Source organism: Streptopelia decaocto (genome assembly GCF_964273445.1).
Source record: "Streptopelia decaocto genome assembly, chromosome: Z".
NCBI lineage: Eukaryota > Metazoa > Chordata > Aves > Columbiformes > Columbidae > Streptopelia > Streptopelia decaocto.
The window spans coordinates 81,597,231-81,624,767 of record NC_138657.1 but is presented as its reverse complement, the minus strand read 5'-3'; the positions used below and the strand labels follow the sequence as shown (position 1 = coordinate 81,624,767).

Below are 27,537 nucleotides of genomic sequence, written 5' to 3'. Positions count from 1 at the left end.
TTATGTGTGTGTATATTCTAAAACTGTTAACATTCTAACTGCAAGGTGAGCTGAAGTTACACTGCTCAGTGAGGAATGTGGTCTGCAACAGAAGCACAAAAGGTTTAACATACATATATGTATAGGAACTGAAGATTCATTTGAGCAGAGCCCGAGCTCTGCATTCATGTGAAAACCGACAAGAACCAAACCAAACGGCAGGGAAACCGCCTCTTTCTGCTTTCTCTAGGGAAAGAAGAAATCCCCAAGGTCTACTCTGAAAAGAATAACTAGGCACAATGTAAGCGCGTTTCAGTTCTCCACAAGAGAAACGCAGTCCATAAAAGCAACGCCAAAGAAATGCATTTTACCTGTTTATGTGCTCTGTCCAGCACACTGTAGAGTAACGGCGGAATTGCATTTTCTACTGCTTTCCCCACGTCTCTGCGAAACGAATCACTGGCTGGCAGGCAGCTGGGGCGAAGAACAAACCCCCCCGGTTACGGGAGTGTGGTTAGGACATCGCTAACTAAACCAGACTGAGCAAAACCAACCCCCCAGCCCTTAACCAGGACACTTTTTCAATCGATAATACAGTGCCTAGGTTTTTTATTTTACTTTTGTCATTCTGCATTTATTTAACCTCTTCAATCCCTAACTTCAAATTAATTTCATCTTTTCACATTTAGGTGCACAAACTCAGCTGGTCGTAACTTCCCTTAATGGGCTGAAAGAGCACTCTGGTACAGTAATACAATCACCACTTAGTCCATATAGTAAAATCTTATTTCTTCCTTATTTGGACCTGGTTGAGGAAATATTTAAGTGCATCTGTTCCCATCACACAGCTCCAGCAGGACGCGGGAAAGACTTAGCAAAGAGATGAGAAAGCAGTGAAGGAATCCTGCTCGAGGAGATCCACATTACCGAGCATTGCTGCAGCGTCACAGGGGGCACGCGCTTGAAAATGTGCTCATGGGACACTGGTGTCTGCAACATTCATGGGATTTTGTAACCAAATAAAAGCCACATACTCAATATTTCTTCAAAGCTGCTCATGTCTTTGTCCCAGAAAATAAGTTACCTGGCTGGTAATTTATAGATGAAGCTTTGTCCATCTTCAGTCCATACAATCACTTTATCAGCTGACACGAAGTCACCACCAGTCCAGGTCTGATCGTTTTCACTCGGGACGGAACACAAGAGGGAATAATCTCCCGCATCAAAAACCTGAAAAGAAACAGAAAAGGCTGCTGTGATTAACCATCTACCCACTAAATGGCCAGAGACGGGCTAATTTCAGTGTCAATATAGCCACGTCAAAGGACCTGGAGCCTCTTGATGTAAATGTCCTACTGGGCACGTATGGAAATGGGGCTCTGCAGCAGAGCTCGGCCTCACCCGCCAGTACTTGGAGCACACCACGAGCAGCGAGCGCTGCGTGAACGCGCACAGGGAAACGCTCTGGCAGTTCTGGCAGTAGATCGGTTTGGACTCCTCTTCAAATACTGGTGTTGTATCCTGAAAAAGCCAGCAAACCAAATCAACGTTGAATTATAAGCCTGCAATTAAACAGAGAGACATTAGCTTCTGCAATCTCATCTTCAAAAAAAGCATTTCTTGATGGTTTTCAATTTGCTCAAGTCATGAGCTTGTCAATGTTCCTGCAAATTCTCCCTGGATAAGCATGTTTTATTTTGGCAGTTCTGTGGGTATAGCATCTCTGCACAGCAGCGTTCCTGGGATGCAGGCTCCGTACAAGGTGCAGTGCCACTAGAGCACCTTGTTTCTGGAGGCAGGCGGGAAGAGCTGGCTCGCCAGGCCACTGCGGCACCAGCAGGGACTCCGGTGTCCCAGATCCCAACTCCTCGCTCTGTCACAGATCTCCGCAGCACGACAGGATTTTCCTGAAGTATTAGTTCCTCATCTTCAGGACGGGGAACAAGCGTTGTGTCCTGCACAGAACCATTCCAGCGCTCAGACAGCACCCAGCACCCGAGACCCAGCCCAACGCGCAGGTGGAGACCAGAGCACAAGGAAACACCAGCTCATCGCTTTTCTTGCTCAAACTGAACTTAGAGCCATGACAGCGAGCACACGATGAAAAAGGGACTATGCCATTTCATAAGCCACCAGATGGCCAACCTCTGAGGACAAACCAAACCCTCGTAGCAGTTCTTATTCTATGATTCCTCATAAGAAGATCTGCAAGAGCATGAGGCATCCTCCTTTGCCACCTGAGTCTAACAAATCCCCCACCTGGACGGACTAGCGGCGCCTATTTAGCATCAGCACCCGCAGTGATCACCTTGATCCCAGCAGTGAGCTGGAACCAAGCGGAGTCAGCTCACCTTTCCTTCTTTCTGGGCTCCCCACACCCCAAACAGACTGAACTGGGATAGGCTCCCGTTTAGTCCTGGCTTTGCGCTGCTCAGTTTCACAACAGCCGCTCTCCACAGCTCAGAGCTGCGTCTCCAGTGTAACCGTGAAGTGACGTGAGCTAAACCACAGCGAGCTGCAACAGGGCTTCCACACAGGCAGCACAGCTCCTCTAAGGCTTTCTTCATTAGTGCACAGGAAGGCAGGAACTGCCGAATAACACAGAGCTGTAGATAAGCCCTAATAAGGAAGATTCCAAACCCCTCTATTCTCCGCTCAGCAAGCCCTTCAGGCATCCCCACCTCACTTGTGATCTTTCTCAAAGACAAGACTGCAGATACACAGATACCTTTAAGAGCACAAGAAACACAGCTGCAGAACGTCATCTTACAAAAGGAGTATTGTGATAAAGTCCTTTCTGTAATGCCACCACCACATTAAAAGACACTTCCTATGCAGTACAGGGCAAGCTTTAACTCTGTGACTTATGCCTTGTATCTACTATGCAGGGTAAACATGTATTTATTAGCATCATCTCTTTCAACTAATGAGCTCTTATAGCGCAAGCTCTTGCACGTAGCAGTTTTGCCTGTCCTGAAGTTCTGCATGCGATACAGCATCCCTATCGGTTTGGAAAGTTAAACACTACAGTAACAACCTGTGTTACTAATTCCCTTTGGAACTCAGAACTCCTGTGAAATGTAGCACAAGATGACTTCACAAAACAACAGGACTTTCAAAGCAGGGAAAGAGAAAAATATTTATATGTTAACAAGAATATTTGTTTATTAACACAAAACACTACATGGTACAAATAAAAAAATAGATTTGTAGAAAGTGGAGATGATCTTATACTTAATTTTGAAATAAGTTCTCAGTGTTGAACATGAAAAAAGATTAGGAGTTCTGCTGGTAACCTGAAGAATCAAAGCAAATTTGAGGAAGCTGATTTTCAAATAGCAAAGAGGAAAAAATATAACATCATTAGGTGCTGGAAGAACAAGAAAGAGCATCACTGAAAGTTCTGCTTTTATCAGAACAGGCAGTACCATTAATTCAGAAGCTTTTACCTGCATGCGACTGACTTCGGAGGTGATGATCCACACTTTGAGGATGCCAGTCACCGAAACCGCCACAACCGTGTCCTCTGGGGAGAAACACACGTTGGCTGGTGAGGACACGAGAACAGACACTCCAGTTTCTCCCCGAGTCCTTGGGAAAGCTGACAATGTCCCTCTTACAAAGGCAAAGCCATAACAAAAGCAACAAAAATAATTACCTTGCGTCCTCTCGGATCGAATGATAGTCATGGAGCTGATCCAGTCGGGAGATATCTTTGATAACAACGAGTAGAGAACTTCAAGGCTGGTGGCATCCACAACTAGAATTTCCGGATAATGCCCGTGGCACAACAGCCTCCCCTCGCGCTGAGTCCCAACGGTAAACTCATAGAACTGCGAGGATATTAACAAAATACAGAAGTTATACTCCACGAGATATCGATTCCTTTGTTTTTAATCAAAGCCACAATGTCATAGGTACGTTCTGGTGATGCCGCGCGGCTGGGGAGGCTTTGCCAGGCCCCCGTCCCGCACACCTGCTCCCAGCAGCGCCCCCACCTCCCAACCTCATCCGCATGCTCCCACCTCCGCAAACATGCTCCTTTCCTCCTCTCTTGCCAGCTTCTGTCATTTGTTACGATGCATTTTTCCAAATGCTGAAGCACAGCACATATTTCAAGCTCTGATGGTAGGGTGTAAGCTATTTATGAGATACTTCAGTATGCACACAGTGTCACCTCGCGTTGGTAGCTGCTGTGCAGCTGTCCCTGCGCCGCCGCACAGAACGGGAGCTCCGCGGCTCACACCAGCGCTCACCTGGATGCCCGTGTGGGTACAGGCCAGCTTGGTGAACTCTATGCACCTCCCGTCATTCACGTCCCACAGACACATCTCCCTGAAACACAGAAGGCAGATTAAAACTACATGGAAAATATTTCAGTCTTCCAAGGATGTGCAGATCATTTACCCTGGGAGAAACTTTGCCATTTGAACCATTTGTCAGTGACTACATGAATTGTATTTAGGAAAAGGAAACTCAAAATCAACTTGAATTTCCAGCCCTTCTATCCCAACCTACACAGTCTCTTCTTCCCCACAAAGATAAAGGGCAACAAGTGAAATGCCAAGGTTCATCACCAACGATCAATATTAAGTAGACACAAGTACATAACTGAGCATTTCTCGCTTCTCTCACAAGCGTTTCAAGTCATTCTGTAGTTCTGCTGCCTGAGTTGGGAGGTGCTGAGCGGGCTCAGGAGCAGAGCGCATCACCTCTGCCATCCACCCCATTTACAGCGTTACCCTTCAAACTTCCTTAACAGCTCATTAGAACAGACTCTGTCAGCTGCTTCTCACCTTCTTGCCCCTTTTACATCAGATACATAACTCAACAGTGAAAACACATTTTGGAAAAGATTACTTAGTACTGAAATCAGTACGAGGTGGAAATGCTGAGTTTTGACACATTCTACTCTCAACTTCCACTTTAAAAGGTTGTTCAGGCATATTGTTCCCCACCTTTTCCAGACAAGAACAACTTCATTTTAACTGGATACATAACAGACATATACCTGGCCAGATACATTTATACAGGCAGAGGTTAAAAAATTTCTTCCTCAATCAGAATTGATCAAATTTGCCTTATCCTGGAGGTCCGACCTTCAGTAAACAGCCTTTTAAAAACACAGCAAATGAACAGAAAAACCCAAACTCCAAGTCCTTTTTCCTTTTATAGGCCTGTTTTGCACAGCAGAGAAGTCTGTCATTCAAGCAGCAAGTTGCACACACGCCTGGGAAAGCCAGGCTGGAGGGCAGGCGGATGCTCTGGGAAGGAACAGCTCTGCAGACACAAGCAGCCGCCCCCTCCTGCAGCCCACGGCACACGAACAGCCGCCCCCTCCTGCAGCCCACGGCACACGAGCAGCCGCCCTCTCCTGCAGCCCACGGCACACGAGCAGCCGCCCCCTCCTGCAGCCCACGGCACACGAACAGCCGCCCCCTCCTGCAGCCCACGGCACACGAGCAGCCGCCCCCTCCTGCAGCCCACGGCAGCACCAACAGCCGCCCCCTCCTGCAGCCCACGGCACACGAGCAGCCGCCCCCTCCTGCAGCCCACGGCACACGAGCAGCCGCCCCCTCCTGCAGCCCACGGCACACGAGCAGCCGCCCCCTCCTGCAGCCCACGGCACACGAGCAGCCGCCCCCTCCTGCAGCCCACAGCACACGAGCAGCCGCCCTCTCCTGCAGCCCACGGCAGCACCAACAGCCGCCCTCTCCTGCAGCCCACGGCACACGAGCAGCCGCCCTCTCCTGCAGCCCACGGCACACGAGCAGCCGCGCAGGGGCCGCGCGCAGGCCCTCACCCGCTCTCCGAGGCGCTGACCATGTACTGCTTGTCGCTGGAGGCAGAGGCCCTGGACAGACACGTGATGGAGGCCGTGTGCCCGAACAGCAGAGCTCTGGGGTTGATCTGCAACGGGGAAACCAAACGGGAGGTGAGGACAGGCACGGGAACTGAACCGGAACACGCACAGTCCAGATCTTCACTTGATGTACCAGATAAATACAAGTGTTGATATACACACACACAATTAGATACATAACCTTGAAAGAGTTTGCACAGCATGCTGCTGTAGTACATGAAAAAAGAGTTTCTACCTATTCCTGTGAAGTAAATCTGTAGAAAAAAAAGCATTTTGCAAACTCATATATGGGTAATTTCAATCATGGGTTGAATTTGGCCCAGCTTGAATGAAAAAATTGTGTTCTACTGCAACAGTAGTTTCCCCCCATCAAGTATAGTTCACAACCCTATATATTCATAAGTAAGTTTATATAAAGCCTACGCAGAGATTAAAGATAAAAAACTGCCCTTTTTATTTGTCCTTTCTAGAAAGAACCAGTTGCTCTCTCATATTCTTTCTTTTTAAATATTCCAGACATAAACATAATTTGTGGGGGTAACTCACAGACATAACGATTTTTTGGTATTCAGCATAAACTTTTCCTGAAGCAGGCTTTTCATTTATGTATTTGACAAGAAAGGACTGGTTTGCTATTTGTACCAAGGCAAACTACACGATCACAAAATAGGCACTTGCAGATTTCAACTCTAGGGCAGCCGCTGGCATAAAACAACGATCATCAAGCGCTGTCTGTGCCACTGGCCTTTCTTCTCTTCCAGGCCTCGGGGTTGAATAAAACAGCAATGTGAAAAAGTTCCCCAAGCACAGCCTGCTGAGCAGGGGAATCTGTTTGCACAAAACAGTATCAAGCAGCTTAAGTTTAAAGTTACAACTAGTTTAGAGCAGCTCCAGAAAAGAGGAAATAATTACTTAAACTTCATTGCTGCAGTAATTTAAAAAGCAAAAGGGTCTCTTCCTGCAAGGAAAGCTCCAGGGCGGGCAGCAGCGTCGCTGTGGGTATCACGGGAGGGAACACAAGGGAGCGGGACGCAGACAGAGCCGCACGGCAGAGTGGATCCTGTGGTACCGCAGAATAACATCACAGCGGTTTAAACAAAGGCAGACGAGGAGGACAGGGACGCCAGCCTTACCTCCAGGTGCAGCGAGAGGCCCCAGAACAGAGCGCCATAGCACAGAATAACATCCCAGCAGGTTAAACAAAGGCAGACGAGGACGGGGACGCCAGCCTTACCTCCAGGTGCAGCGAGAGGTCCCAGAGGCAGATCTGTCCGTCGTGGCAGCCGGTGACGATGACGGGCGGCTGGTCCATGAGCAGCAGGGAGGAGATGCAGTGGGTGGGCGCGCGGCGGCCCCACAGCACGATGGGCAGCACCAGGCTGTTCCCCGCCATGGCGCCGCCGCGCCTGCGGGAGGGACGAGCACCGGTCACACCACAGAGCCCGCGCTTAACGCGTCCCGATCCTCACTAACTCACACTGACTCTGGAATGACTCTGTACACATCACACACAGCAGCGCACAGCCGCCTCTCCTCAGGAGCGCCTGCATCTTCAGACACGGGTTAAACAACATCCTCCAAACAGCCACTCGGAAAACACAGTGAACGTGGGAGGATTACAGCATCACCATTTGGATTTCTTGCACGTTTTGCAAAAGATGCTTTTCCAAGTGGCATTTCCCTACACATACAGGCAGCACATTGCACCTCCCTATGTGCACAGGCGCTTCTGCCAAAAATCACTCTTAGTAATTGTAATAAATGGCTGGAGTCCCAGGCTGCGGCAGCTATGACATGCCCAACAGAGTTCATCCCCATCACAACCGAATCAAAAAGCAGCTGTGGAGCTTTCTGGAGCCACCTGTGCGCTGGTCAGAGCGCCGCTGTCACCCCAGCGTCACGCTGACACGGCTCCTTCAAACCCACAGCTACACTGGAATATCTGGTGCCCGCGGTAGGTGACAACAGGGGAAACGTTTCCAAGGTCAACACCGCTCCTGGATTCGTCCTCTGGCAGCTCGTTCCCCCTCACACCCCGCTGAAGAGGCTGACTACGCAAATAAGAGCTCATTAGAAACACCAGTAGCCTAAATTAAAGATGTACATTAGTTGGGAACCTCTCCATTTCTGGTTTCTAGGCCCTGGTGGTAAACATTTTCAAAGCGTCACCTCCCTCAAATCAGCACAGAAGGAAAGACTCTTTCAAAGAGTCAAGGTGTACTGACACCAAGGAACTGTGGATCAGCCAGCCCCGCCGCATTGGCTTGGACTGAGCCGCTCTGCGGCTGGGAAGCGGATCAGGTGTATTCTGCATTTCATAAAGAAAAACGCTGATTTTTAAGCTCTATTTCTACTGTACTAGTGGTAAGTTTATACAAGACATACCTAGGATCCATTCCAGTTCCCACTGCTCTCAGAAACAACTGAAAAGTGGCCTGCGTGGCCGTCCGGCACAGCAAACACATCCCTGATGCATTCTCATGTGTCTCCTGTTCCGCGCCCCAAGGGCTGCGAGCCGCTCTGCTCTGCCTCCGGAAAACCGGGAGCTACGGAACCCTACTGCTTGGAGCACTTGTGATAAATGACTGCGGGAAACCCTTGTGCTGCAGAAATAAACGCTCCCAACGTACAATATCACGGAGGTTTATGTTCTGAAGTTCCCAGGCTCAAAACAGAACAGAATTTCTCGTTTAGAGAAGGAGTAGAAACACAAACACAAGCAGAATTCAAAGAAAGATTTTTAAATGCATGTTGTTCTGTCCTTCTACAGACAGACACCTATTCTTCTTCTGCTTGCCCGACACAGCAATACTTGCATTTGTTCAGACCTATGTAAGCCTATTTTACAGCGCTACAGAAGAGGGGAATTGTGCATGATGAGCAAAGGAAAACAAAGGTGATCGTGAGCCTGAGCCCAGCGATGCAAACGGAGGAAACTCCGCAGATGTTGCTCGCGCCAGCCATGGACCTGACCCTTCCTCATCCTGTGTCACCCCGGCGGGGACGCCCACGCTTCAACAAGTGCTTCAGCATCACAAATACCTTCTATTGCAAAACACTATGCACAGCTCAACGTAAATTCACGTCACCTTTCATCTATATAAAGGTTACAGTGCAATTTCTACAAGAAAGGAGTTGTTTGTTGATTTGGCCAAGCGCTGCCTGCAGCCCCAGTGCAAAGCACCTGTGCAGCCAGGAGAATCCAACACCACAATGTACACCGACAAACGGGACAGGACGGCGGCAGGAGCAGAATAATGAATAACTAAGTATGGCAAGTGATGAAACAGCTCCTGAGGCCTCTGAGCAGCAAAGGACACACTGCGCTTCTTCACGGATCCGTTACACAAAACCCGCTACTTCACTTACTGCAAAGTGCCATTTTAGGCCAGCTCTTTTCTTGCATCTGATTAGACTATCTTGATTAACAACTACTTCTTTGGAGTTGTTATTTAATGGAAAAGTATAAAACAAGGCCATCAAGCACTTAGCCCAGTGCGGCCCAGCCTGGCACGAGCAGGGTACAACCCGCCGGGCCACGCAGCGCTCCTGGTTATGCAACGGCAGATCAATTGTCCTGTCTGGACGACCACGCTGCAGAACGGCACAATAATTACAAAATGCTAACGAATACACTGACCTTACTAAGAGCTACAATTCTAAAAATACTTGATTTAGAGTGAAATAACCATACAATAGAGTGAAAACCAGAAATAAAGTGTTAAGATGTAATAGAAGGAAACGTAATCATAAACGATAACAAAGATCACCAAAGCAAACAAACAAAAGCACTCATTTAACTCTTTTACCACCCGGTTTTTGTGATGAAATAAAACAAAACGCTGCTGAGTGACATAAACACCTCTCCCCATTCCTTCCCCCCCGTGCTGCCCCAGGCCAGGGACCAACGTCAGGACTTGCAGGAGCGAGATGCCAACGGCTGCACTTGGCAACGAACACAGGAGCTGCACCCGCACAGCCAGCCCGTGCGCCGCCAAACTGCAACGCTACAAACCCTCCGCGGAGCTTCCAAAGCAACGTACAGGATATCAACACAGACTGAGGTATCAGCACATACACATATTTAGATTTTCCATGCAGCAAAATGCAAGAGAAAGCACTGAAAACATGAACAGCAAAATACTAAAGGCTCACATGTATTCACAATTCAACACTTTCATCTAAGCGAAGCAGAATTCTTAGAACATTTACTACCAACCCTTGGGGGAGAGAGAGAGTAAAAAGGAAAAACTACCTCTTTCCGTCTAGTTTTTTATTATGGTACCGCAACAACTTCATTAAAACCTTCATTTTCAGAAAATACCACAAGCTCATTTTATCAGCTGCAGAATTCAGTCCACAAAGAGCAGCCCTTTGCTGTCACCAGCAAACTCCAAATACCCCCCCGCAAAACCCAAACCTCGCTGGCCGTAAACAATCGATACTTCATTTTTACATCAATGATGACAAACTACGGTAGCGAACAGACACTGTCCCATTGACAAACAGGCAAAAAGGCAGCGAATCGTTACCAATGAAATGCCACCTTTGAGTTATTTATACCGGCCGAGAAAACTCTGGCTTTGCAGAAAAGGGAACTGAAGGTGGAACTGGGAAACGGAGCCATCACGCTGAGCTCCTCGTGCTAAGGACCCCTCTGTCTTCACCGGGACCGCCAGGCTTTTCTCCACCACTCCCACAAGCACCGCCATCCCGGTTTCTTTGCCCCAAACAGAATGAGTGTGTGGTTTTGTGTGGTTTTGTAGATAGGGGGGTGTGTATATTTATTTGTGTATAAAGGCATAACTGTATCTATTTGCCAGACACAGACATCTCAGTTATGTTCTTTGTATTTAAAGTGATACCTCAGACTAACAGATGATCCAAAAAAACTACAGCTAACATGCTAATCTGGTAGAATAGCCAAGTGACTCTTCCTGCACTGCTAAGGCTGCATTTGGGCAAATTTCATAATCTGGGATAAATTCCTATTTGAGTAAAGCTATTAAACTGATTTCTCAAGTACAAGATACTAAGTACTGAATCAGAGCCTCACATAAACACCTTGATCAAGCCATAGCCCTCTAAACACCACCGAGCCCCTCCGGGACTAGTAAGCTATGGCAAATCCCAGCTCACTCACTGAACCGAACCACAACCAGACGCCAGTAACTTCAAGGCCCAGTGCGCTGGTGCAGTTACACGCAGAGGCACGGACAGCGCCGAGTCAGCACTGGTCACTGTTCCACCCGCTCAGGTGGGACGGGCAGGGTACAGAGACAAAGGCAGATTCACGGCCTTATGACTATTGCTCCTGTCCCAGCCACGGCACCCGCTGCTCCTCTGCCTCCTCCGGCACACAGAGGAAACCCAGCAGACCTCACATCAGAGCGACAGCGAAGCGCAAAGATCCCGCACACACCCACAGGAGGATTCAGAGCTTTATCAGAGGGGCTGTCACCTTCTGCCGCAACTCACACCTGCAAACTAACTCCCGTGTTTTAAAAAGCACTTGGCGCTCCTGCTTGTCCGGTTTTTGCATATACTTTTATCTTTCAAAGTGACAGCAAGACCAGAAAAAAACCACCCACAAGCCTTGCTCCACCTGTACACAAACTGTTTGTGGAACAGGAACATTTCACTGGCCATTTCCTCAGCTTGTCCCCCAACTGCCAGCCATGATGGGAAGCCCCAAGTTATATACCCTGAACCTGCACCCAGAATAAGGATTGTTACAGCCAGAAAAAGGCCCCGAACAGAATTACCATGGGGTGGGAAGCCAGCAGTGACTTCCCCATGCACAGGGACGCTCTGCAGCACCGCGGGGAGGGCTGGGAATGAAGCCTCCTTGGGGGAAAATACAAAGGTAGGTACAGCTGCCTTGGGTTGAACGGAGCACAGCAAAAGCCAGGAAGGGCTCTTTCCAAACACATTTGCTTCAATTAAAGCACACACATATAAAGAATTCATCTCAGGATATGTGTGGACATTAGAAGAATTGGCCAAAAAAATAAATCCATGAATTGACTGTTTCTTTATCATATATGCTCTCAGTATGTAACAGCTCCAAAACGAACCATTACACACTGCCAAATGAACATCTGCTTTTAAACAAATGTAACTGTGCTCGTGTTCAAACAAAGCAATTCAGAAAGGTTAAGAATAAATCATTCCTCTCCCTATCAATGTTTACCACATGTTAATGCCATTTTTCCGTATTTTCAGCAGAATTTAAATGATGTTATTATTCAGCTTTGCCCCCAGTAAGTACAGAGATGGCTGCCATCCCTGACACCGGGACCAGCCTCCTAAGTGGATTGCGTATTTTCAAATGAACAGCAATTTTTATGCCTAATATTTTTCACGCATATGGAATCTCTCATTCAAAAAGACATTAGTTAAGCATTGTAACACGCCTCCTAAAACCATTTACATAAAGACAATCGTGCATTTACGGTGAAGGCTCATTTCTGTTACATCATGGCTTGCATTTGAATAATCCAATGCATTTTATAAAAATGTGATGATTTTAAATTTAATTACAAGTTACCTTTTCCCGTTTTACGCTTGGGGATGGAGCAAAGGGATTAATGAGCTGTGCGGGGAGCTGATGATCCCTCCGTACCCGAGAGGCACAAGGGCCCCAGTTCCCCAAACGCAGCAGCCCTAATGTTACCGCTGGGAACATCCACACTGACCACACCAACCCCGCTCATTAAAGCTCAGCCCCACACCCCCGCAGGACAGAACTAACCTGCTGCTGTGCACTCGGTCTGGACTGTCCCACTGCACTGAGGCTCACGTGAAGTGGGCAGGTGATTTCAGTCCAGGTGACAACGACTAACGAGCCAGCCCATCGTTCTAGTTAGGCTGATTGGGGATTAACAAACCAGCGGCATCTGGCCACCTTTTATCTCCACGTTCTTTTGTTGATTCAAAACGCATCACCTGAAGCCTTCTTTGCTTCTCCTCTAAACCAGGAGCTTCTCCACACCTTCAGCTAGCATCTCTACATCTCTTTAAATGGATTTATGCATAACAGCCATGTCCAACCTGCAGTGCTACAGCACAGAACCTCTGTGTTTCAGCGCAGTGCTTGTTGCAGGGCTCCCTGCCCTGAGCTGACCATTATGTCTGCAGGAATCTACATAAAACGACTGTAAACATTGCTGTCGAACCTTCCCAAAGCACTCAAGATCAAAACCAAAGTCAACAAACACAAACTTGTGTTCCAAACCAGAAACAGACAAGTAACCAGTTAGGACGCAAGTTCTTCCTTAACCTTCAGCTGGCAGTAACAACAGGGACAGCCCAGTGACACATCGCTGCGTGTCCCTTGCTACGGCTGAGCAAGTAACTACAAACAGCTCGTTTTCAAGTATTTAACAATATGAACATAACGTGGGTTATCCCCCAAAAACACAACTACTTCTATATGAAGAAGGTTATGAAACCAGAAAGAATAAGAAATAATAATTTAGGGCTCTAAATCCTTCATTACAGTTGATACCTTTGAAAGCCATTTGCAGGTTTGGCTGGCTCTTCACTCGATGACACATTAAACCCGCATGTTTTTCCAGTTTAAGCCTGTCACGATCACATGGACAGTTATCACAAGCAAACCACATCACACCCCCAGCTACTGTCACAGAAAAAGGGAACAGGCTGGAGAAGCCACGACATAATGAGGATTTGGCAATGAAAGAAATCCAGGTCTCTCCGCAGGCCTGTTTGTGTAGGGTCAGTAACTCCGTTAGCGGGGAAAGGGCTCCGGTCAGTGAGCAGGCCCCCCTGCCCCAGAGCAGCCGGCGGGCACTCACCTGTCCCACGGGCGGCGCGGAGGGTCCCGGTGCGCACGGCCCCCGCCCGGTGCGTGACCAGCTGACACCGCCGGCTGCCGCGACTGTCGCAAAGCCCCCGGCCGGCGTGACTGACGGCAGGCAGAGGCGTCACCATGGCAACCGCGCGGCACTGGGGAGGCGGCGGTGACGGGGCCGCGAAGGGACACGCGGAACAGCCTTGTGCTGCCCGCCCCGGGCCCGCGGCCGCGGGCCCGGGGCGGGCAGCACAAGGCTGTTCCGCCGCCGTGGGGATGACAGTGCAGAACCTTCCAGGTGAAATAAAGCAGAGTGACCTACCTGAGCCGGGTTTGCTCCCAGGGCGGTGTCAGCGGACCGTGCTGAGGAGATAGAATAGGTTGCTAACTCTATTGCTTTAGCAAAAACACCGTTTCTACTGCTGGCGTTTTGTCTGTGCAAACAAATGGCTTAGTGACATAGAATCCGCGCAGCCACCGCCTGCCCTACACCAAAATGGCGCTACGCGCCGCGCTTGCCCCTGACTAAAATGGCTTCCGCTCTGGCGGTGGCTCCGCCCCCTCGCTCTCTGCCCGCTCTCAAAATGGCGGGGGCCGGGCCGCCCGCCCCGCCCTCAAGATGTCTGCCGGCGGGCGCGCCTGCGCCGCGCGGTGCATGCCGGGCCGTGCATGCCGGCCGCCGCTTCCCGCCGTGACGCTGCAGTCGCCAGGCCGGCCCCGCGCCCGCCGCCCGCCGAGGATGGTGGGCGTGAAGGTGATCGCCAACGACACCGAGTTCCAGCCCGAGCTCAGCGCCGCCGGCTCCCGCCTGGCCGTGGTCAAGTTCACCATGCGGGGGTGAGTGAGGCCGGGGTGTGGGCTCCCGGGGCCCTGGCGGTGAGCGCGGGCGGCCCGGGCGGTGGCCGCCGCTCCGCTGTGTCCCCAGCCCCGTCCCCACGGGCTCGGCCCCGCTGCGGGGCGGCGCTGGGCCTGACCCGGCCGGGCCGGGGCTGCGGGGCCTCGGGGGTTCCGCTGGTTGTATGTGGCTCTGGGGCGAGCTTTCCGAGTTGGGCAGTGCAGCTTGGGGACAGAGTGCTGTATTATTTAGTCATTGACCAGCTGCTGTGGGTAAGTGCTGCGAACTGTTGTTTTTTTAGCACTAGTGACACCCTTTGTTAGTAGCGTGTAAGTATAGTCATAGTACCAGAATGGTGTTTTTTTTTTTTTTTCTGGTGTTAAATCTGCCGGTTTGCAGCTGAGCCAGCTGCCCTGTCCCTGGAGTGCTAAGCCTGGCTCTGGGCTCAGCCCCCGCTGGCCCGGGGCCGGTCTGCAGGCCGGGTGTTTGCAGACCCTGCACCTCGCTCCGTGCCTGCTGAGAACGGCTTTTCCTCCGTGAAACCTCACTGCGTCCTCATCCTTTCTGCCCAGGGCACACCCGTGTGCTTCTGCTGCTACTCAAGAGCAGTGTGGAGTGTAACGGGGGTGAATTGGTGGCCAAAGGCGAGCCTGACAATTCTGTTAGTCACAGTGATTTGCAGAATTAGGGAGAATAGTGGTAGCGCTGGGGGTCCTGGCCTTCAAAGTGCACCTGTCAAAGCCCTGGCTTTAATGCCAGTGATCTTCATCTTTATCTTTCCACTCTGTATTTAAAGGTACAGTTGAACCATTCCACTTCTAATGGCTGTTTGGAGCTCAAGAGAATTCAGGTCTAATGTTCTGAAAGGTGTTATGTTCAGGTAGAAGAGGCGGCAAGAACCGCCAGCTGTGCGCCAAATGGGTGCTGACAAAAGCATCGCTACCCACGTCTGAGATCTGGTCACTCCTGTTTGGTTCTGGGCTTGGGCTTCTCCCTAAGTCAGTGACTTTCATGCCGTGCTGCAGCGGTGCCGGTGAGCCCTGTGGTGCCGAGTACTCGTGTGCCCAGGATGTGTCCTGGCTGCTGACAGCCCGGTATTTAGGTTCCCGTTGGTTTAATGACTTGGTGGCTCAGGATATAAATCCCTATGCGTTGGCCTTGCTGCGCCGCTGCGGATCCAGACCCGGGACGTCAGGAAAGCTGGAGCAGGTCTGGTCTTGCTGCCCTTCTTGGCACGCTGGCATTGACAGAGCTCTCTGCTTTAGATGCGGCCTGTGTTATGTGCTGTTGGAAGGAGTTTCCATGGGGGTTTTTTGCTGTTTCATTTCTTAATTGCTGCTTTCACAGCGAACTGAGTTGTGAGAATAGTCCTTTGCGGGATGGTTGTGTCTGTACACTTCATCTGTGCCAGCAGAGGTATAATAATTAACAAGTCCGTATTTCCAGCCAGGTTGACACAGTGAAGTCAGCAGAAGGCAGGTCTGTTCGGCCAGGGCCAAATGAAAGTCTGGTACTAACTGGTTACACTTGTAGTAAGTGAGATTTAACGAGTAAGGATTTTATCACTCCTGGCAAAGGTTTGATACATTACTACTGTTAAATATTTCAAATCACACATAGAGATTTTACTGTGGACATTATTTTCTCACAGGTGATAAGTGGAGTGCTGGTACTAGTGTTCTGCTAAGAGCTTTTTTGCTGTTACAGGAAAAGCAGGCGACTCTTGGCCCTCCCTTATGTCACTGCAGTTAGCAGGACTTTGGCTTGTGGTAAAACAGGCTGGAGTTAAACCCATTAGCTGGAAAATATGAAGTTGGTATTAATTAATAGGCGAAGCTAATCATGTGACATTGAAACTGTCTGAGGAAGTGGGACTTAACACTAGGTGATGTGTTTCTAAATGTCACTCTTAATTGTATCACCAGGATTGCTCACCATCTGTCAGCCAGGTAGGAAGGTTATTTTTACATGTACCAAGGATATCGGTAAGAACGTGAACGTGCTAATTCTATTTGGGGCTGATGTTTTTCAAGAAAAGTTGCAGTGAACTCAAAGTGCTTGTTTTTTTGTTTGTTTTCACAGCTGTGGCCCTTGTTTAAGGATAGCCCCAGCTTTCAATGCGCTGAGCAACAAGTATCCCCAGGCAACTTTTTTGGAAGTAGACGTACATCAGTGCCAGGTTGGTAGTCAAACCCACATTTTCGGTTACAAGAGAAGGAGCAGACAACGGAGTGAATGGGAAACTGAAGGAAAAGCGTTCAGCCCGTTGTCTCCTGTGGCTGTTGACACGTTTGGTGAATCACAAATAGCCATACTGTGAAGTTCTCCAAACTGGGAACAGGCACAAGATGTGAACAAATACCACTTGGATTTAGAAAAGTATTCTCGTAGCTACCACTGTGACATCCTTCACTCGGGCTTGAACGGTTCCCGCTGCTCGTGCTATTTACATAATACTGCTAAGTGTGAACGATTCAGTGTGGATTAAAGAGTAAGCCTTCCCAAACAGATATTGATGTCATTCTTGAGCACAGTGAAGAATGCAATAAACTGATATGATTAGTGGGAGCAGATTCCACTCAAGTGATACTCAGCTGTTTTCAACAGACAACAGTGGTGCAGGTGAGCTATTGATTGACTTAAGGGTCGTTAACAAAAATCAACAATGGTATGTTGAAAGGAAGTGTCTTGAGTTACTACAAATTATAATGGAGATGAATATGAAAGTGGGAGCAGTGTTTGCAAATGACACTAAATTATGGAAAGGTTTGGAAAAACTACCGTGGGTGCATAACAGTGACGGTGTGAAGTCCATTCAGAGAATGCCCAGATCCATAACCATTGGGGAGGATCTGAAGAAATTAAATGAATTTAAAGTTGTTGTCAGAGTTGAAGCTCTTTATAAAATAAGAACTATTGTCTCTGATGTTTGAGGTGATGGAGCTTGATGGGTATCTGGTATGTGCCTTCGTACCTAGGTAAGCAAGCTCATTTTTCCTGTCTGATGTTGGTAATACTCTGTCAGGTAACACCTGTAACCGATTTCTGCGTTCCAGGGAACGGCAGCCACCAATAATATATCGGCAACACCAACATTTCTGTTTTTCCGAAACAAAGTGCGAATCGACCAATACCAAGGAGCAGATGCTGTGGGTTTAGAAGAGAAAATCAAACAGCACCTGGAAAATGACCCTGGAAACAATGAAGATACAGATATTCCCAAAGGATATGTATGTATCTCTTTAGATTGATCCATTGTTTGTTTGCATAACACAAATGTTTAAAAAGTATCTCTTGCTTTTTAAACATACTTTTAGTCAAATAATACTGCTTTAGGCAAAACCGCAGGTTCCCTGTGGCTTTAAGAAGGTAATTTGCCTGGGCTTCCTTTTTTCAGACCAAATTCATTAAAATGTACGTATTCAGTAACTGTCTTCCCCAAATGTTTTTTAAAGCATAAAAATGTCCATGGGAAAAGACTGTCAAAAATGTTGAAAAGTTGCTCTGGTTGTTCCCTTGGCTTTTCACGTTTGGACTGTCCTACGACTGTACACAGATGTTGAATTTGCGCTGTTGTGGTGTGATATTCAATAGGCTGTCTTCAGGCCTTAACAAACATATGAAATAGGTGATTTTCAGCCTGGCCCATTGTGTGCCAGTTGGACTTGGTTTGCTGCAGCTGCAGGTAGAAACTTCTGGTTATCTGGGAAGGGATACAGGTGATTCTGGCTCTGCAGTAAAACCGCCTGTTAAATGGCTGAGGTGTGGAGCATGGATAGCGCTCTGTGTTCATTCCAGAGTGTGTATTTAGAGCTTTTAGTTGGACTCTTTACAAAAGAGCTGAGCAATAAAACAACTAATTCATGGTGAATTGTGTTTTCAGTTCTGTGTTTTTAACAAGGTGTATGGAGAAAGGAGCAGGGAAAGGTTTCGTAAAGTTAATTGGTATACAGTGCGGAAAAAGATGTAACATAAGGCTAGCTTTGCATATAGAGCCGGTAGGAGCTGTAGTGGTGATCTGTTAACTGGTTCTGCAATATGTAGTAGATTTTTGGGGAGGCCCGTTTGTGTTCGGTTTAGGGTTCTTTTGGTGAAGCTGGTGACAGCTCCAGCCTGGTGGCAGTGTCTGTGTTGTGCTGTGGCTTCACGGCGCTGTGGTCTCGTTATCTAAAGGGCATCTGAAAATCCGCCCTGAGCCCCATTTGTTATTCTCGGAACAGCAAGCGTGTGTTGCAGGGGTGGGGATGTGGAATGGAGGGGAAAATGTCATTCGGTTGTGAACAGGACACATTGAGTACTACAGCGTTCGTAGCTTTTGTTCGTAATACCTTGTGAGATAAACCCCTGAGGTTTTCTGAGTGTCTTGTTATTTTAATCTGTTGAATGAAGAATTTCATTCATTCCGATGCTTACTAATCCCAGAGGAGCTGATGGCACACTTGTCACGCACTCAGCGACGCTCTTGCCTTTCCTTTCAGATGGATTTAATGCCATTTATCAATAAAGCCGGCTGTGAATGTCTTAATGAGAGTGATGAGCACGGATTTGATAATTGTTTACGTAAAGACTCTACCTACTTGGAATCAGACTGTGACGAGCAGGTACAGTAGATATTTTTCAGTGACGTTTTCAACGATGGTCTGTTCTGCAGGCATTTTTTGAAGAACTTGTCTGCTTTATATCATTATGGCAGTGTCAGAAAGACTGGGAGATGGTAGTAGGATATAAGTAAAATTAGTATACAAAGGTGGTTGTAGCCTTTCCAGTTTCACATCCCTTTATGTATGGAAAAGATTCTGAGCTGAGCAGCACTTGCTGATATGTTAAAGTGACAAACGAGTGTATGTGTGGAATATAGCTGAGGTAATACTTGATTTCAAAGCTCAGACTCGTTTCTAGTTAATTATTGTGCTGTGTTTGGTTTTAAGCATGGAGAAGACAGCATTTAACAGCAACTCTTTTCTCCACAGCTGCTTATTACCGTCGCTTTTAGCCAACCTGTCAAGCTTTATTCTATGAAACTTCAGGGGCCAGATAACGGTGAGTGAAGTGTCTGTTCAGTCATATTTTGAGACTAAAGCTTTGCCTGCATTTAGCTGAATTTTCTAAACGTGACACTGTCCCTGGAACCTTCTGAGAACCCCACAATAGCTTCAGCAAGTTTGTTGTAAATGAACATCCTGCATGGGTATTTGTATGGCACAAATATGAGTAGTTACTCTTGTTCCCTATGCTGCAAAGAGAAACTTTCATTTGCTCTAGGAATTAATGTGGGAGCTACTGAAAGGCATAGCTTTGTTTTTCTGGTAACTCCGTTTACATTATAAAGTTCCATGAAGTGTTCAGTGTCATGACAGCAAGACTGTTACTCGTAGGGGTTTTATTGGATGTTTTGTGTGGAGTTGCCTGTGACGCGGGTGAGCAGCACAGCTTGGGCTGTGTTCACTGGCCGGGGCGGCGCCGGGGGATCCGCAGGGCACGTACCGGAGCTGTCGGAACTCGGGCTTTCCCCGAGCAGGACCTGGAGGCTGTGATGAGCGAGGGCTTCTCAACCAGCGGTTTGAAAATCTACTGAAACACTGGAATACCGCTCCTGTATTTTAACACAGGGCAAGGTCCAAAGTACGTAAAAATCTTCATCAACCTTCCTCGATCTATGGATTTTGAAGAAGCAGAAAGAAGTGAGCCCACTCAAGCCCTGGAGCTGACAGCAGATGATATCAAAGAAGATGGTATTATCCAGCTGCGCTATGTGAAATTCCAGAACGTGAACAGCGTCACTGTAAGTACCAGCCCTGCCCTGAGGGCTCAGAACTTCGGGGCTTTGGAAGCTGTGCGTGTGGGGTTTGAACCAACTACCAGGAAAGATGAGCATTCTGTATGATCGTTGCTTCAAGTAAGAGGATTGTAGCTTCTCTAAAGGTTGCAGAGACCTTAATAATTGGAAAAAGTGTTGGTTAGTTCAAAAATCTTGGGCACCTAATGTTCATATGTATTAATTCAAGGATGGACAGTTTACCTTAATTCCTGTGTTTGGGTTTTTTCCTTCAGTTGTTTGTCCAGTCCAATCATGGTGACGAAGAGACAACAAGAATTACATACTTCACCTTTATTGGAACTCCAGTCCAAGCAACAAATATGAACGACTTCAAGCGAGTGAGTCCTTTCTTCACAGCACTTCTGAATGTTTTAAAATCTGCTCAAAAACGGGTTGGCAGAACACATGCACTTGGCTGGTAGTACAGCTCCACAACTTAAGGTGGTTTTGGCATCCAAAAGAAAACGTGTAGCTTCATCCTACAGCTCTTTGGTCTTACTTACAAGTGTTTGTTCATCAGCTTTGTCAAAATAACTGCTAAGAATGTACGTATGGAAACTTGAGGGACTGTCCGGTTGTATATGCTATAGCCAGTGTTGGGTTTTTGACAGCTGTGGGGTTTATGCCTTGATTTTGAAACTTGCTTTCTGATGGGGTTTGCGAAGTGGAGAAGCAGTTGCACGTACAAACTAAACAGGCTTCTTGGGACTGACTTGACTCCTACCTTGAAGGGTTTTATTCCCCAGGCAACATTAAGCTTGAGATCTGGTCACAAGATGCCTGTCACATTAAACATCTGCTTTTTAAAGAGGAAATGAAGGAGGAAACAACTTGCTACAATATGATTTTAGACACACCAGTGCTGAACAACAGGGCACTCGCAATTGGTGATTTTTCTTCTTTCGAGAATGTGAAATGGGTTTGAAAAGACTGAAACTTTACCACTACTTAGAGGTTTTTCACAATGTAGTTAGGTCTTTTTAAAGTAAAGCGCTTAGTAGCCTTTGTAAAAGGGCAAATGCTGCTGTCACACCTGCCTACGGACTCGCGTGGAGGTGACCAGTGACACTGAAATGCCACAGAATTTGTAATGTCAGAAGGTTAAAAACACCAACGCTCACCCCCATGTCGTCTACTTGCTACATGTAAAACTTAACATCTTTGCAGGTAATAATTAGGTTAATAAGTAGACGTTTAACAGGTTTTGCTGCTTTTCGATGACACTTGAAGTCTTTGAAAAAGTCATTCTCGTGTCCTGAAGTTAACTAGATATCAATTTTAGACCTTCCTAACATAGCACTTCCAGTTCTCCCCAAACTTGAAATATGTTAATTGATTTACAGTCTGCCTACCTTTTTTGTTTGATACAGCTCTTTTGCGCTGAGCTGTGCAGTGAACGTGGTTAATCTGCAGTGCTTCCTGGTGCTGTTGGGAGGGGGGCAGGACTGGCTCGGGATTTGTTCTGTCTCACTTTCGGTTCTCTGTGGACTCTGCACGTTAGTTTTGCTTTCCAAAGTACTGGGAGTTTATTAGCTGATCTTCCCGGGCTATGGAATTGTGGAACTGGAATTGTTTGGCTTGGAAAAGACCTTCAGTATTGTGTAGTCCAGCCGTTAACCAAGGAAGTGGCTAATCCTGTCTCAATTCAGATCCTCGTTGATGCTACATGTAAATTCCCGTTTGCTTCCTGAATGTGTAGTTTTAGTATTAGGCTGTTGAAATATTCCATAGTAACAAATGGGATGTGTAGTCTGACAGAGCTGCAGTGCTCCTAGGAATTTTAATTTTGGTTTCCTCTCTTCCAGTGATCCTGTCAGCTATGAAACCTTAATATAGTGTTGGGCACTAATTATATTTAGGTTTGTAGATTAACTGGGAAACCTTATTGTTCTTTTCATCTCCTCGAGTAGTTACCCACACTACTCACTGCTTTCATCTGTCTCACTCCCTCGCCTCAGTCTGTCTCTGCTGTTCACGTTGCTCTTCTAATTACGATAGAAATAGTGTTGCAATGTGATTAGGCAGGTGGAGTCCGGTCGCAGCTGGGCCCCTCCAGCGGTGGGGGCTCTGCCGCGTCCCTGCGGGCTGTGCCGCCGATTCACGGCTCGCACGCTGAAAAATTCTTTGCATGTAGTTGGTGGTGCTGGATTGAGTGAGTAAAGCTATAAAAGCTGCTTTCAAACCTGTTTTAATATGTTGTGTGTATCCTGTGTGTAACTTTGATCCTCTGGGAGGAGAGCAGGCTTTGGAGTGGTGGAAAAGGGGGACGCCAAGGGGAGAATTCCCGCTTAGAACGGCCCGCGGTGCGGGGACTGAAGCACCGGCAGGAGTGGGGACAGACGGGGTTTTGCCCATTCCGGCAGAGGGCTAGGATGAATGTTCCATTCCTATACATATCCAGTATATTCCAAAATTCTTGATTTAAAGGCGTGTTTGTTTTTAAAATGTCTTTAACGCTAGAAGAGTTCGTGCTGCTGTTTCTTGGCTGCGCAGGCTCTGACTTAGGGCATAGCTGGTCATGCAGACACCCCCAGTCGAGGCTGTTTGGGCTGCAGCAGCTGGTGCTGGAGAGGCGCTGCCGCTCGGCCTCGGGGCTCTGGGAGCCGGCTCAGGGTGTCAGGGTGCTGGGGGGTTACTCTGGATTGGTAAGTTAGCGCTGGGTTCCTGTGACTTGTGGTGAACTCGAGCCGTGCTTCTGTGTGTGGGGAGGCCTGCAGCCACCGTGTCCAGGTACTTCTGCTTGCTTTCTGGTGTGAATGAACCAAGCGCACAGCTGCTCAGGGTTGAGGCTGCGGGGTGCTCTGTCCCCTCCTGCAGGAAGCCTTGCTGTCTGCTCAGAACTGCTCATTTGCACTACATGCTGCTGCTTTTTTTTCTTGTAACGTTTTGTTTGTTTGTTTTTCAGCTTAACTTCCCATTTCTAAAGAACTAAAAAGGCAGAAGAAATTAAACAGTAATACTAAGGTTGAAGTGGTCTTGCAGTGCTCCCTTGCTCCCTCTGCTCATCTCGCGTCTCTCACCCTTCCCAGCACCCAGCACTGCCGCGGTAGCCGCCTTCTCCGCACCTCCTGCCGTCAGGAAGAGCCTTCTCCACCTTCTGACTCGACTCATCTTTCCCCTCCGCTCCCAGTCTTACCTTAAACACTTCTCTTTACCTCTCACTCTTAACCAAATCCCTTCCCACTGTTATCTTGAACTTGACATTTAAAGGCAAACCATGCAGTACTTTAAAAAATAGCTGGTGAGTTTGTACGTGTGTGGCGTGGGCAGGGCTCTCCAGCATCCCGCCAATCTTAGTTGCTCAAGCTCTTTCTTTATATCTTAAACACCACCACGTCTGCTCTGGAAGGTTCAGTCGCAGAGTGTCTCCAGTGCTGCTCTGGTACCGGGCCCTGGGCTTGGTTTGTGTGTCGTGGTTGAGCTCTGGGCCGGTGTGTGGGTTGGCGAGCAGCCTGCTCCGGAGCCGCGTCCTGCTCCGGAGCCGCAGCCTGCGCGTGGGGTGGCCGTGGCTTCCGCAGCGGGAGGAGGCGGCTCTGCTGGGACAGGAGCAGTGAACTGCTTGGTCTCTGCTTACGTGTCCCGCTTGCTCTTGGGAAGTGGGGTGGTCAGAGATGGGTTTCTTTGAGCTGTGATCACAGAATATCCATAGCGGTGTGATTCATTTTCACAGATAATACACATGGGCCAGTTGTCCCTTTCTGCCTCAGACTGGTACAGCAATATTTTCATGTTCCACACTTGCTAACACCTAATCTTTTAACTGTGTTTTTTCTTTCTTTTTGGCTTAATCTGTGTGTGAACACAGTTTAGTGCTTTGGAAACACACAACAAATAAATATTGCTTCTTGACAAGTTTAACTTTTTTTTTTTAACTTCATTAATTGGATCTTAATGCAAGTGTTTGGGCTTCCAATTTTTATTCTTCTTGCCTCACATTGTGGGTTTGGAATTTTCCTGACCTGAAGCATTAGCTTGAATTTACAGCTTGGAAAATGTTCCTGGTCAAGGGTTCCTTGTAGGTGAAATGGTCTTTAAAAGTACTTTTTGTGGTTAGATCTCACTCACTTTGTGACGCTGATAACTCAGCTGACCCAGAGCTGCTGCGTAGGGAAAAATGTGGTGAAGTTTGACAAGAAATGCAGCAAGGGGAAGGATGAGAAGATGAGGAAGGGCGGTTTGGTTTTCTGTCACTACTGACTGCGTGAGTCTTGTGTGGTTTATTGTCGCTTAACTGCAGAGGTGGTTAATACCGAACGCACTTTTGCTATAGGAGTCAATTGGTTAGAACACAGGGAAGGTTTTACCCCTTTGTTTTCAGCGTTATTACGAGCACTACAGGGAAATTGTTTGCAGCAGCCCCGGGACGCGGGGACAAATCCTGATCTGACGAGGAGCAGCTGAAAATCAGGTGGCCCCGGGATTTCTGCGTAGGTTTGAACCCCGTGACAGGGGAGGTGTTCTCAGTGAGGTGCATAGCAAGGGTGCCGAGGGAAGCGAGCACACCTCTGTTTGAGCACCCAGGGGTTCTCTTCCCCCTGTCATATTTTGTACAGTGTATGAAGGTTGGATGCTTGGTGTATAGCACATTAAGCATGGTCTGTTCTGTTGCAGTTCCTGTCTCCTAACTCTTCTCCAGATGGGACCGATGCTTTGCTGTCCCTATGGGGACTAAACAAAGTTTGTCGTGCATCCCTCTTAACGGTTCAGAGGGACCCAGGCTTTGCCAGCGCTACAGTAACGCATGCTTGGGTGCATTCACCTCCTTGACAATTCGGTTGCACTTGCTTATTTTGAGACTTGCCTTAAAAACTCCGTGGCAGGACTGTTTTCAGTTCAGCAGCGTTTCTGTGTTTCTCTCTTATCAGGTAGTTGGCAAAAAGGGCGAGAGCCACTAGGACGCAGCAGACACTGGACGGAAGGAAGGAAGGAAGGAAGGCCTTATCGCAATCAGATCTCCTCTTACCTACAGCTCCTGGATAATTGCTTGACCATAACCAGAGACTGTCAGTCTGTTTCATTTAATGCCATTACCAATAAATCATTGCTTTTGTTGAGACAGTTTCCCTAGCGTGTTTCTGTTGTAATCCTCATACATGTATTTGTAAATAAAATGCGTTACTTTTGCCAAGTTTAATATTGCTACTCTAGTAACTGTGGCTCTTCCTTTGTTCGTTCAAACCTCAGAGCTCGACTGGCTCGTCTGTAGAAACAGAAGACATAATGCAGCTCGCATTTGTTCAGAGAGTTTAAGGTGTGGGCTGTAAGTAAAACGTGCCGTTCAGAGGCCGTCTGAGAACCCCGGCTGCTCGGGGTCAGACCGAGTGACCCTGGGCCGTTGTTCTCACAAACAGACACTGCTGGGCAGGGGAATCTTCACCTGCTCCGAAGTTCCCGTGTCCTTCCCGCCTCGAAGGGCGCGGGCGGAGGCGTTTCAGTCGCTTCCCCTGGGCGTGCAGGTCGGTCACGAGCTGTTCAGCACCGACAACTGACTCTTGTGCAAGTGTTTGCTGCTTTAATATTATTAGAAAATACTGACCTTGCTTTTTGGGTGGACTCAAGCGAGCTGTGCAGCTATGGGGCTACAGATGTTTGTGCACCCCACCTTAACAGAAATTCGTTATTTCTTTTATTGGGTTATTTCCTTCTCTCTGGATCTTGATAAGGAAATGTTTCTTGTGAATATTAAACATCTTAATTAGAATTCCTATACTGCTTTGGTAAATTTTCTTGGAAGTGTGCCCTAAGCGATGTTAATAAATCGGGCATTGATCAGCACTGTATACATATAATATTGTATAAATTCCCAGTAAAACTTGTTAAGTGTTTTAATTGGCATAATTAATTTCTTTGTAAAGTTAAATTTGTTACATTTCTAATTACCATAAATCCCACTAAGGCTTAAATCCTGTCCTAATTGGCATTCCTTCCTTGAACACAGTGGGGTGGTTCTGCTCTGGCTTGGCTGATCTGTGTGTTAATACCAAGTAATGTGTCTCTGTTAGCGCAGATATTTTCTCCAAACGGGAAACTGGGGGTTGTCTGGAAGAAGAGTCTTTGTGAGCGGCGCTTTCCTGTTCCGTGTCCCGGGATGCCCGTCTGTACCTGCACCTGTACCTGCACCTGCACCTGTACCTGTACCCGTACCTGTCTGCGGTGGAAGGCGGCCATGGGCACGTGGCGTCTCCCGCTTCCTTCATGGGCCGTAAGGCACGGAACACTCTGTATATAGAGAATCATTTTAAAATAGAATGGAGGACAACATCAACAACTGTTCTCTTTATAATTTTGTATACTAATTATCTTTTGGGTTATTAAGTGCCTCATCTTAAGTATTGCTTACCTCATAATATTTATACCTGAGAGATTTGATAGCCTGGTGGTTCTCATGTTTGTAAAAGATTAGTCAAGTTTCTATTGTGTTTTTTTGGTTGCATGGTGCGTACCTTCCATAACGATGTACAGAGAGCCCAATAAATGTTTCGAGGTGACTCAGGTGTCTCGCTGAGTGGCACATGGGGCAGAGCTGTGCTCGAGCAGCCGAGGCTCCTGAGCCGGAGCCGCCGTGTGCTGGCGGCGCTGGGTTCTGTGGGTGAGCGCTGCTGCGCTGCAGGCTGGTGGGAAAGTCACGCTGAGGATTTGGTCCGATGGGTAACGGAGCCGGAGTCTGAAGAGAGGGACCTGCAAAGCGGAGGCTGTGGAGCTGACGTTCTCACCAGCCCGGGCTCCAGGTGAGTGTGGTTCCCCGTCCTCGGGGTCACTCATTCCCCGCTCCCTTCGGAACCTTCTGTACATCCCGGGGCTGTGTTCCCGTGGGACAGGAGAGTGAAAGAAGCTGTGGGACCGCTCAGGACTCTTGCTGAGGTGAGTGGGGTGTGTGTGCAGGACGATTTCTGCCCTGGGTGTGCCAGCGAGCTCAGCCCAGCCCAGGGAGCAGCTGTGTCTGCGCCCCCCAGCTCCTGCCGCTCTGTGCCCCTCAGCTCCTGCCGCTCTGCGCCCCCCAGCTCCTGCCGCTCTGCGCCCCCCAGCTCCTGCCGCTCTGCGCCCCCCAGCTGCTGCCGCTCTGCGCCCCCCAGCTGCTGCCGCTCTGCGCCCCCCAGCTCCTGCCGCTCTGCGCCCCCCAGCTCCTGCCGCTCTGCGCCCCCCAGCTCCTGCCGCTCTGCGCCCCCCAGCTCCTGCCGCTCTGCGCCCCCCCGCTCCTGCTGCTCTGTGCCCAGCAAAGCTTGGGC

At 48.3% G+C, this 27,537-nt stretch overlaps 2 protein-coding genes across 3 annotated transcripts in view; one reads left to right on the top strand and one right to left on the bottom strand.

The window, feature by feature from the left end:
- WDR7 (WD repeat domain 7) overlaps nucleotides 1-14,279 on the bottom strand; it is a 61,717-nt gene extending 47,438 nt beyond the window's left edge. The window contains exons 1-9 of one of the 2 annotated variants that reach the window (XM_082075248.1): nucleotides 13,981-14,279; nucleotides 7,077-7,248; nucleotides 5,783-5,889; nucleotides 4,236-4,314; nucleotides 3,638-3,812; nucleotides 3,429-3,505; nucleotides 1,381-1,500; nucleotides 1,064-1,209; nucleotides 351-453 (exon numbers count right to left, since the gene is read on the bottom strand). In XM_082075248.1, the coding sequence (XP_081931374.1) occupies nucleotides 351-453; nucleotides 1,064-1,209; nucleotides 1,381-1,500; nucleotides 3,429-3,505; nucleotides 3,638-3,812; nucleotides 4,236-4,314; nucleotides 5,783-5,889; nucleotides 7,077-7,235 (966 nt within the window). In that variant the 5' untranslated portion in view covers nucleotides 7,236-7,248; nucleotides 13,981-14,279. Of the gene's footprint in view, nucleotides 1-350; nucleotides 454-1,063; nucleotides 1,210-1,380; nucleotides 1,501-3,428; nucleotides 3,506-3,637; nucleotides 3,813-4,235; nucleotides 4,315-5,782; nucleotides 5,890-7,076; nucleotides 7,249-13,662; nucleotides 13,736-13,980 lie in introns of those variants that run through there. The other variant, XM_082075247.1, reaches the window with a different exon arrangement.
- A 12-nt stretch (nucleotides 14,280-14,291) lies between these two features.
- Nucleotides 14,292-25,365, top strand: TXNL1 (thioredoxin like 1). Its single transcript, XM_082075249.1, has 8 exons — nucleotides 14,292-14,495; nucleotides 16,576-16,672; nucleotides 17,550-17,723; nucleotides 18,972-19,094; nucleotides 19,464-19,533; nucleotides 20,103-20,275; nucleotides 20,545-20,649; nucleotides 25,177-25,365. Exons 1-8 carry the CDS (start codon nucleotides 14,314-14,316, stop codon nucleotides 25,204-25,206), a joined length of 954 nt encoding a protein of 317 aa, XP_081931375.1. The 5' UTR covers nucleotides 14,292-14,313; the 3' UTR covers nucleotides 25,207-25,365.
- Nucleotides 25,366-27,537: the final 2,172 nt, after the last annotated feature.

Bases quoted from the DNA above. Each gene is read 5' to 3' on its own strand.
- TXNL1 (XM_082075249.1), top strand. From the start codon at position 14,314: ATGCCGGGCCGTGCATGCCGGCCGCCGCTTCCCGCCGTGACGCTGCAG. The intron at 14,496-16,575 runs GTGAGTGAGGCC...TTGTTTTCACAG, and splicing joins GTCAAGTTCACCATGCGGGG to CTGTGGCCCTTGTTTAAGGA. The intron at 20,650-25,176 runs GTGAGTCCTTTC...CTCTCTTATCAG, and splicing joins ATATGAACGACTTCAAGCGA to GTAGTTGGCAAAAAGGGCGA.